Raw genomic sequence first — 11,633 nt, forward strand, 5'->3', positions numbered from 1 at the left:
CAGGAAGACCTGGGATGAGGTGGTGAGGCAAGACCTTCGAACATTGGGCATCACCGAGACGATGACTTCTGACCAAGACCTTTGGAAATATGCTGTGCGTGAGAAGACCCGGCAAACCAAGTGAGACATAAATCCAAGGGTGTAGCCAGCCCACTTATGCGTACCTTTCCTTCATTGGACACTAAACTCCGCTTGCGAAGACCTGTTGAGGCAAGTGAAATCGAAATCGAACTAAATTCGACGACTGACACCTATGCCAACGTCGTCTCCTTCATTGGACATGAAACTTCGCTTGCGAAGACCTGTTGGGGCAAGCGAAAGTGAAATCGTGATGGCACCTGTGCCCAGCGTCACCTTCCTGGCACGTGTAAGACATTCGAGCGAGATCGTTGCCAGTGCCGCTGGACTGGCTCCTGTGCAGGTGGCACGTAAAATACACCATTTTGAGTGTGGTCGTTGCCAGTACCACCTGACTGGCCTTTGAATTCAAATTAGACATTCTGTGTAATGTCTTACTTCTAGAATGAAATATAGGTCTGGTATCTTTTTCTGAAACTGTTGTTTTTCTAGTCAATGGTTCCTTTTGTTAATCCATTTCTTCTCTGACAGGTAATCAAATCCGAGAAGTAATATGCCGACTACCAAAACTTATCACATATGACATCAAAGCAATTAAAGTAAGTATTGGATATTATTTTTAGTTACAAAATAGATTAATTTTAAAATTCAATTTCTTGTAAGAAGAGCTTTAAAGCTAGTGTTCATGTGAAGTTGTATTAGTGTTTCTTTTCTATAGGCTTGAAGGCTTAAAAGCTATAGGAAACAAGAAGTTATGGTCTTTGTGTCTTTTCTGGGGACATCTGTCATAACAAAATTGTCCTTATGCTTGATAAAAACATTGTTCTCTATACAGTACAATAGTACTAAATATTTTACTTTTAATTCAGGAGTTTCTATGTCACTCCCGGCCTCTTCATTTGCCCAAAACTCATACCTAATTAAGAAATTATATACTCATATTAAGTCCTGTATAGTTATGCAATTTATTATCTTTACTTGCCATAAATTTTAACTTCATGTCATATTTTATTTTTCAGGCAATCCATTTTGAAATGAAAGAATTTCTTGGTTTCACAAATTCAGATCTACAAAAAATATTTTTGTTAGTTCCAAAAGTTTACTTTTCCAGTAAGCACAAATGGTTTTTTTTTTTTCTTTCAAATACTGGGTTATTGTTTGATTAAACAAATTTATATCATGTAGGTAGTCGGTCAAAGAACTTGATATGATACATAAAATATTTCAGATATCCCATGCTACTGACTGGTTCATGATCTCTCTGGAAACATAGATGTGGAGCAATTTATCATATAGTGTACTATGGAAATTTGGGCATGCTGTGTTTCCTCTCGTCTAGATTAACTCTTTCACATTCAGATTTCTTTTGTCAACTGTAATACGTATTTATTTACATTGCTTTGAATTAATCCTGCATTATCTTGTAGCTTCAAGATTTCGATGTGGTTGTTTAATTTTAGAATGACATTGTAGGGTAGGTGTGAGAAGCCAGATGTGGCCAGTTTGCACATAAAACAGGTAGAATATTTGGGCCTGATAAGTGCCTAAGAGAGATAAAGTGAACTTGATTACAACAGTAATAACCCACACACCTCTGGAGGTGTACATATGAGTATTGTCTTTGAGCTACTGAGATTACTGATACTATTATCTGGGGATATTCTAATCTGAGCAAAAAAATATTGTTCTAGAATGGTGTTGTTATAGTATTTTTAGTAACATGAAGATAGTATTTTAGAGATGAGTCTTAACCTTTGTCATTAATTCAGCTGATATTTTTAATGATATTTTTATTCAGTTAAGTTTCTTCTGTAGTGTAGTATTTATAATTAAATAATAAGGGTAGAAATTGATATTAATCAATTAAAACCAGTGGTCTAGCATATTTTTAAAAAATCCGAAGATTAAAATTATATTACATACAAGATTAAGAGGAATGACCACCAAAAGTGGACTCCTATATGCTAGAAATAGATGCCAAATCACCTAACCACGAAGAATATGTTCTCAGATTGAAGACATTTGAAAAATACGCCGAATGTAATTTGCAAAATTTTATGCATGCTTCCTTTCGGGTGAACGTTCTGTGTTTAGTTCTGGAAATTATATTTTATAAATCGACAGACTACGCTGATGATCCTGCAGATATTTGCTTGTGTAAATATTAACAGGTGAAACCATTGGTACATAGGTAATCGTTTTTTATTTCGTATATTTTCATTTGTCTTGCCCTTTTACAGTCTGATGTCTTGCTGAGAATTTTTTTTTCTTGAGAAAATATTTCGTGGTTAAGTGATTTGGCATCTATTTCTAGCATATAGGAGTCCACTTTTGGTGGTCATTCCTCTTAATTTGTGTAGTGTTAATAATTAAATATATTTTTCTACAATTAAATTCGTCCTCTTGAAATATCAACTAAAAATATATATTGTCCAATATTATCATCATTATCTAGTATCTGTTTTCCATGCTAACTTGGGTTAGACTGTTTGACTGGGGCTGGTAAGCTGGAGGACTGCAACAAGTTCCACTGTCTGTTTTGGCTTGGTTTCTACTGCTGGATAACATTTCTAATGCCAGCCATTCCACAGAGTGTACTGGGTGCCTTTTACATGTCACCAGCACAAGTGCCTTTTATGTGTGACTAGCACTGGCCATGATTATGATTTCACTTAGCTTGACACGTCTTCTCAAGCACAGTGAATCACCAAAGATCTCAATCACTTGTCATCGCCTCCATGATACTCAACATCTGAAGATCACACTTCACCAGTTGTCCCACTTCATAGCTCTACATATAATTATTAAATTATATTAACTTCATTTTTTTTTATTGTACATAACATCAAATTTTGTGCCTATAATGATATTTAGATATATTTTGGTGAGCTGTAAAACGTTTTGAGCAAGAACTTTTATAAAAGTGTTTACAGTATTATAGTAGAAAGATTGATGTAATTTTTATTTTATCTTTTAATGAAACTTTTTAAAATAGATTATGTGAAAGTTTTAAGTAATACAGTTTGTCATCTTTTCCTCTTTAACCACATTTTGTTATTGTTTCTGTTCTGTTGTTTTTCAGATAAATATCTTCTCACTAATAAATTTGAATACCTTCATCATGAAATGGGCTTGAATCATGTACAATTAGTTCAATGGCCACAAATATTCCGAACACGCCTTTTCAAAATTAAGGAACGGCATCAATTTTTGAAATACCTTAAACGAAACCAGTATGACCCATGCAAAGAGAACTATGTATCATTAAAAGCTTTGGTTACTCAGACTGATAAAGAATTTTGCACAACTATTGCTAAATCTTCTACAGCTGAGTTTAATCAATTTCTAAAAACATTGTAATTTAAAGCATGTATATAGGCAAATTCTTAGAAAAGAATGTCAAAGCTTATTAATATTTTAATAAATAACTTTGAACTTAGATTTTTTTTTGTTTTTTCTTTACTTGATGTTCAGGTTATATCTCTTGTTGTTTATAGTAATGCATAATTCAATGTTTAGACAATAGAGAAAGCAGCAGGGAGTGATTAGTAAGGACTTGGGTTTGGAAATGAAGATTTTTAACAAAACAAGGTGCAAGCATGGCTGCGTATCACGTTGGACAATTGTCTTCTATTGTAGCCTCACACTGATCAAAGCCTTGAGTGGATTTGGGAGAATGAAACTGAAATGAACTCATCATGTATATACATATCTATGTGTGTGCGCGCATGTATAAATGTCTCCAGTGTTAACATTGTATCATCATCATCGTCATCGTTTAATGTCCCATTTTCCATGCTGGCATAGATTGGACAGTTTGACAGGAGCTTGGCAGCCAGGGAGCTGTTCTGACTCCAGTTGTCTGTTTTGGCATGATTTCTGTGGCTGGACCCTTCCTAACACCAACCACTTTACAGAGTTAGCTGGGTACTTTTTATATGCCACCAGTATGGGTACATTCATGCAGCAATGGCATGAGTGCATTTTACATGGCACCAGCACCTGCAAAGGACATGCCTATATGTATGGATGACTGATTTTACTTAGCTTGACATGTCTTCTCAAGTACACCAAATTGCCACAACCCCCAGTCCCTTGTCATTTCCTCAGTGAAGCTCAACATCTGAAGATCCTTTCTCGCTACTTTGTCTCACATCTTCTGGGTTTACCCCTTCCACAGGTCCCTCACCATCTCACAGGCAGAGGCATTCATTTCCAATCTACTTTGTAAAACATCTGGCCATGGGGAAATATTACTTTGCTTAGAAACAGATGAGTGTTGGCAACAGGAAGAGCACCTGGTATGATAATGTTTTGGAAGAACATGATTCACAGAAATACCTAAGAAAACTCAGAAACCTTATCGATGAGCTAAGGAAATGTGGCAGAATACAAGTGCAGTTCAACAAGACAGGCAACCTGTATAATTTTAATATTGATCACTACAAGAATATTATATGTAAGAAGCTTAATAAGGGATATAAAACTATGCCATTTTCCATCTTGGAAGGACTCAGAACTGTTGAGGACCTGGTATTCAAAACTCTGTCTACCTAAACAACCTCAGATTACCTTGAAGGACCATAAACTGAATTCCTCCTTTAACTCTTTTACTAGGTTGATTAGTCCATCCAAATCTGACATAGGTCACATTAACAAAATCATTATTTTTTTATTATTATGCGCCCTTTTAAAGCCTAGCCAGGCTTATGGGCCCGGTTTCTGTGTTCCCCCAGCTGGATGGGACACCAGTCCATCGCAGCGTTACTCAAGAACAGGAAGAAAGAGTGAGAGAAAGTTGGGGTGAAAGAGTACAACAGGGGTCGCCACCACCCCCTACCAGAGCCTTGTGGAGCTTTAAGTGTTTTCGCTCAATAAACACACAATGCCCAGTCTGGGAATCGAAACCGCGAGTCCACTGCCCTAACCACGGGGCCATTACGCCTCCACAACAAAAGCATTACAGATAGGATATTCCCCACATGGAGAAACCTTGTGAAATTAGATCTTTAGTTGGATAAACAGATACTGTTGACTGATTTAAAAATTAACCTATCAAAATACAAACAAAATTTATGCAGATAGATATTGAATCCTATTAATCCTGTACTTTTTAATAAGGCTTTAATCTTCATCATGAAGAACTCTTTATCTAGGAAGGATGTTGATATAATTTTAGCAGCTAGGAAAACAGTCAATTTAGATTGACAAATTGTGGGCTTGTAAAAACAGGTTAGAAAACTTCAAAACTACGGGCACAAGTGACTGAGGGCCCAAGTTATTGATGTGGTAGATCTGTACATATTGCATAATATTAAGTGTGTCTTCACTGATATAGGAGGTGGACTGAAAGAGTTGATGCCCTACTCCTATTCTGTAGGTTTAGCAAAGTTGACCTAGAACACACAACTGAAAGAATCAGGAATATTTTCAGTAGTAATGGACTATCTGTTACTATGGATAGGGACATTATAATGACACAGATGTAACGCTGACCTCACTATGGGTTTGTAGTCTTACCACAAACACAGTACATGAATAGAAAGTTTAATCAACCAAGAGCCATCATCAAATCCATAGTAAATAGTGTATCCACAAGAATATCTAGACTATTGGCAGTAATATCCTAATGCAGAATGCCCAATACTATAATGACACACTGGGTATGTAGAGAAGATCTCTCATCTTCCAACAGGGTGCATGCACTTGTTCTACCCACCACCTCCAGAAGCCACTTAAATCAGAATGTACTAGATTTGGTCTTACATCAGATAGCGATAAGATAGATCACCATGGCAATGGGTTACAATGTTTACATTCTGCAATTGAAGTTGTGAACAAAATAGATCTCATACAACCCCTTTTAGTACCCTGTCTTAGATGAAGGATCACATCCAACACCATTAAATCCAATAAAGAGATGAATTTAGATCTTCCACATAGAAAGTATAAGAATAGGCTACATAAAAGGAGAACAGTTTGGTTTACCTCACCTTTGTGTGGAATATTGCTAGAGATATACGTGGCATCTTCTTCAGAGCCCTTGAATACCATAAAATATTCAACAGACACAATATGAAATTATCTTACTCAACCACACCAAACTTGATGCAAAATATAGCTGCTTTGAATAACAGGAAACTGAACCCTAGGACATACAGGGACCCAGCACAGCTTCTGGTAAAATGTTAACCCCAGTTTGGTTCAACACTACAGTGGCTCCGAAAGGCAGCCTGCAAAGGAGCATATGGTACCTACAATTCAGTTCCTAATCTAGGTACAAGGCCAGAAATTTCGAGGGAAGTGAGTTAGTTGATTACATTGACACCAGTATCACATTGGTACTCTACTTTATCAGCCCTGGAGATATAAAAGATAAAGTTGACCTTGGTGAGATTTGAACTCAGAATATAAAGATCTAGAACAGATAGTGCTAAACATTTTTTTTTTTTTTCTAAATCCTTAAATGATTCTATGAGTGCCACGTTTGGATGTGTAATAAGATCTAACAGCATGTTCTGGTATTATAAAAGACTCCAGAGAAGTGTATTGGCAGATCATTAGAACATTAGAAAAAGTACTTTGCAGTATTTATTCCAAATCTTGCCAACCTCAACCTGACCTTTTTCATCACTCCACAGTCAAATAAAAAATGTGCCTGTCCAATCCTAGGGTTCACTCAACTGACTAATCCCCTTCCCTAAAAACTGTTAGCCTTGTACCAAAACCAGAAATGCTAATTACACCTACTCAGTGAAGCACATACATCACTGTAATTACTAAAGTACTGATGAGTGATTCACTAAGTAAATGTACAGGAGTTGTAAAAATTAGTATATAAGTGCACTTGTGGAAATTACCTCATAAAAAATAAATTAGTGCCCAAGGTGCCATGCAGTGGGACCATGTGCAAGTGTCTTCTATTATAGCCTCAGGCCAACCAAAGACTTATTAGTAGATTTGGTAGAAGCCCCTAGTGTGTGTGTGTAAGAGTCTTTGTGCCTGTTTGTCCTCACCACTGCTTGACAACCAGTGTTGATGTGTTTACATCCCCATAACTTAGTGGTTCAGCAAAAGAGACTGCTAGAATCAGTACCAAGTTTAAGAAAATAATTCTTCAGAGAGGTACCCCAGTATGGCCACAGTCTAATGACTAAAAACAAGTAAAAGTTAAAGGATATTTAAGTAATAAAGCATCAAAAATAATTATGTTGTGAGAAAAAGATATGAAATGAATTGATAATTTCTTTCAGTGATTAGCAGTAACTGATTTTATTAGTGAATAAAATTATAGTTGTAATTAAATTATCACTGCAAGTAAACCATTTTAGGTTATGAAATTTACATAAATTTATTTATTCATTTTTTTTGATTCATGGTTGAAATAAATTAATTGAATTATAAAAAAAAATTACATTATTTACTGATATATGATTTACATGTATTTTACTAAATATATCATTTTGACTTGCATCCAACAACAAACATCTAAGAGATAAATCACAGAATTAACACAAGAGATTTCCTCCTCGTTTCCTCATCAAATTAATTATTACAGATTTGTTAAATATCTATTACAACCAATGAAATAACTCTTACATGGAACAACAAAACAATGGCACAGTATATTACGTCTTTAAGGTCAAAGTCCTGCTAAAGGCATTATGAGAGTTGGATTTCCTAGTGGAGGCAGGAGCTGTCTCTGGTCGGTAAATAGCTGGAAATTGTTGTCTGAACCAAATCTCATATTCTTCAATTGTAATATCAGTAATTTTTGCTCGGCAAAATTCTATAGCAGCACTGATGTCAGGACTGCATATATCCCAAGGTTCCAATGTTGAGAGGACTTTCAGGAACTTATAAGCACTTAACTTCTCACCAAATTTCACCTGAATGTGACATTACACAATTGAATATACATATTAGATTGTAATTTAAAAGTATTTTTTGAAAATGAAAAAGTACATTGAATTCTTTTTTTAGCTTGAAAGTTATATGAATTAATCAAAGCTCTTTCTTGAAGGCAACACAGGGATAAGATTTCAAAATTATATATTCTTTTTATCAGAATGTTTTTTTTTTTTTAGTTAGCATCCATTTTTTTGACCTAACAGAGATGACAGGGTTTTAACAAATTAAAAGGTTTACATATTTTAATGGAATCAGTTATTTTTTTTAAGTTGGATACACCTCCCTCTCATTACGGGTTAACCTTAAAGCAGTTATAAAACCTGTTGTTATTTTTAGAAACTGAGGCAATTCGGGTTTACAAGAGGTAATTGTCATCTGATGACATTGCAAAAAGTAGATTAAATAATTGAGAGACAATATAGCAAGATGAACAATAACAAAAAGAGAAAATATATAATTAACACTTTACTATTTCATTGATATCAATAACAAAAAAAGAAAATATATAATTAACACTTTAATATTTCATTGATATCAATAATACATGGCAGGCTATTAATAAATATGCATATGGAGTCATTTATATATTTCATAAGAAAAACTCAAACCCATATAATTGAAAGAGTTACATTATTATCAAGTTTGTTATTTGCATTTATTTATGTACTTAATGTATGCCTTCCATTTCTGGAGAAAATATCACTGATACAAACTTATAACTATATAATCAATAAATCTGTATGTCTAATATATATATATATGTCTATTAAATATTTATTTTAACTTGCAGTGGTATTTACAACCCAATGAAGTTAGAAAAGAATAAGAAAATATACGATACTTACAAAACTGAATTTGGAAAGCTTATGAAGTATTGCTTTATAATACCATAGAGATTTTAAGGTTGACGGAATTTTCTCCTGAAGTTCTACAAACCTGATGGCAATAACAATAACGTTTTTAAATTTTGGCACAAGCCAGCAATTTTTTTTCTTTTCTTTTTTGTGAGCTACTTGATTACTTAAACTCCAGTACTTGGCTGATAATATATTTTATTGACCCCCAAAAAGGATGAAAGGCAAAGATAACATTGGTGAAAAGGTTAGAACTTAGAATGTGGATAGCCAAAAGAAATGCAGCTGAGCATTTTGCTTGATACACTAATGATTCTGTCAGCTTGCTGACTTAATAATAATAATAATCCTTTCTACTATAGGCACAAGACCTGAAATTCAGAGGAGGGGGATAGTCGATTACATCAACCCCAGTACTTGACTGGTACTTATTTCATCGACCCCAAAAGGATGAAAGGCAAAGTTAACCCTAGCAGAATTTGAACTCAGAATGTAATGTAGAGACAGACGAAATGCTGCTAAACACTTTGCCTGAGCATGCTAACAACTCTGCCAGCTCACCACCTTAATAATCAATTACATTTGTACAAGAGTACAAGCTTCTTGGGGGAATGGTGTAGTAAATTTAATCAACCCCAGTGGTACTTATTTTATTGATAGGTAGAGGAAGTGAAGTTAAAAGGCAAAGCCAACCCCAAGAAAGAGTTAACATTTAGAGTACACATTATGTGCACTTGCCTAATAATGTATCCTTATCAGAGTCCACATCTGCTGCCTTCTCAGTCTTTGATATCCACTCTTCTCTCCATCAGTTATCTCCTTATCACTCACTCCCTATCTTTCAAGTCACTCTATCTCTCTTCTATTCATCTTCACAGACTTGTCACCTTGAGTGAATGAACACATCAGAGAGCAGTGGGGAATCTCTAGTCTTAGGAGATATAAGGAAACCTCACCAGTGGTGGCAACATGATAAAATGTACTCAGTGCACACAGTAAAATAGTTGGCAAACAAGCAGGGACAACATGATCTTACTGAGGAATGATAACCTCTTTAGTGTTTGTGCCATGATAAAATGAATCCAGTACACTTTGTAAAGGAGTTGGTGATAAGAAGAGTGTCCAGTTTTAGGGATCAAGCCAAAAATGAAAAGTACCAGCAAGACAGGATCCTTTGAACCATCTTACATGGCAGTAACTCTCAACAGGAGCTGGCTTGGACCATGGCAACTATGGTTCAACCCATGCCAATATGGAAAGCAAATGTAAAAATTATGATGTTGATAATGATGAAAGCCAGGGTTTGGACAACTTGTAAGTAGTAGTTCAAGAAAAGACTATTAAAACTGAGGTTTTTTATAAACCTGTGTTCCTTGCAGCTGTGAAATACAGCACTTTCATTTATAATAGGCATGGAGGCTTAAACAAGCTAAATATCTTATCTAAGAAGAGTGCCTGCAACAAAGGAAACAGAGGTTCAGAACTTCATCAAGTCTATCACTTTTTTCAGTAATAATTATGTTAATTTGCAACTCACAACTATCATTCGACGAATTCCTTAAATCTTTAATTAAACATCACATTAACCCATATGTTTTAATTTATGACTTTTCACATCATAATCATCATATTACTGCAGCCACTGCCACCATCATCCTTCATCACTTCTCCCTCCTCCTCCTCCTTTTATGTCCACTTCCCATGCTAGTATGGGCTGGACAGAAAATATGGAATGCCTCACGAATTTGAATGCCATCTATGTACATTAGCTTTACAATAGGTTACTCTTTTCCAATAGCTATGAAGGTAAAAAATATAAATTTATAATATTAGAAATCTCAACTCACCAATTATTATCTGGAACAATCTTTTCATCAAATTTGTTGAACTGAGATACTGTTTTTTTACGCATTTCATTAAGGACATGGCGATAACTGAAATGGTCCCCTGATATTGCTTGATACTTGCTCTGACAGACTAGCAAATTTTCTCTGCAATAATGAAGGAAATTCAAGCAATTCTTTTACATAAATATCTTTTGAGAAAACATGTTGAATTGAGTAACATATCTACAATAAATAGGCTTTAATTACTTCTCTATTTTCTCTAAAGTATCATGCAAAGAAAAGGCTTTGTCTTCTTTTACATCTTCAAATTTTTGACGCAATAACTGGATGAGATTTTCTTGGTGATGCCTGGATTTAACTTCAGATGAACTGCAAGTAGAAAAATGAAGAGGAGTAGGCAGTATTAAAGCAACTGTGACAGACTGGAGTGATTGAATTGTTATAGACAATACTCATAATAGAAAAGATACAACAACTTTATTTTCCTGGCAGATGTTTCAGAAAGAAACAGCTATACTAATGGCTTTTAGAAATGTAGGTCTGGACAACTAATATTTTTTAACTCCTAAGTGTTTGAAAAATACTTAAGTTCTTTCATAGGTCAGAAACACTAAATAGAAAAATACAGAGATTATGAATCTGGGAAATATATATATATATATGTATATATATGAAGACCAGGAAAGCCCCCGGCCCATCAGGAATCACTGCAGAGATGCTCAAAATATCTGGCAGTGACTATAGCCTAGTCACCCGTATTACGAACCAGGTGATACACGAAGGAGTCATACCCAATGACTGGTGTAGCAGCATCATAGTCAACTGCTACAAAGGTAAAGGTGACGCTTTAGATACAAATAATTACAGAGGCATCAAGCTGTTAGATCAGGTTATGAAAGTTACAGTGAGGGTCATAGCCCAACTAATTAGGGAGCAAATCAAT

General features: G+C 35.0%; 2 protein-coding genes across 6 annotated transcripts in view; one reads left to right on the plus strand and one right to left on the minus strand.

Moving 5' to 3' along the window:
* Positions 1-3,517, plus strand: part of LOC106876646 (transcription termination factor 3, mitochondrial) — an 11,541-nt gene extending 8,024 nt beyond the window's left edge. Inside the window, exons 4-6 of the mRNA XM_014925262.2 lie at positions 610-677; positions 1,098-1,188; positions 3,161-3,517. Coding sequence (XP_014780748.1) covers positions 610-677; positions 1,098-1,188; positions 3,161-3,438 — 437 coding nt within the window. The 3' untranslated portion in view covers positions 3,439-3,517. The remainder of the gene's footprint in view (positions 1-609; positions 678-1,097; positions 1,189-3,160) is intronic.
* A 3,814-nt stretch (positions 3,518-7,331) lies between these two features.
* The window catches only part of LOC106876649 (coiled-coil domain-containing protein 60), a 45,434-nt gene continuing 41,132 nt past the window's right edge, over positions 7,332-11,633 (minus strand). For all 5 annotated transcript variants that reach the window (XM_014925264.2, XM_014925263.2, XM_052966490.1 and 2 more), the window contains 4 exons: positions 10,937-11,059; positions 10,691-10,834; positions 8,835-8,925; positions 7,332-7,967 (listed from right to left, as the gene is read on the minus strand). In XM_014925264.2, coding sequence (XP_014780750.1) covers positions 7,707-7,967; positions 8,835-8,925; positions 10,691-10,834; positions 10,937-11,059 — 619 coding nt within the window. In that variant the 3' untranslated portion in view covers positions 7,332-7,706. The remainder of the gene's footprint in view (positions 7,968-8,834; positions 8,926-10,690; positions 10,835-10,936; positions 11,060-11,633) is intronic.

The sequence above is a fragment of the Octopus bimaculoides genome, chromosome 3 (genome assembly GCF_001194135.2).
Source record: "Octopus bimaculoides isolate UCB-OBI-ISO-001 chromosome 3, ASM119413v2, whole genome shotgun sequence".
In the NCBI taxonomy this organism is placed as follows: domain Eukaryota; kingdom Metazoa; phylum Mollusca; class Cephalopoda; order Octopoda; family Octopodidae; genus Octopus; species Octopus bimaculoides.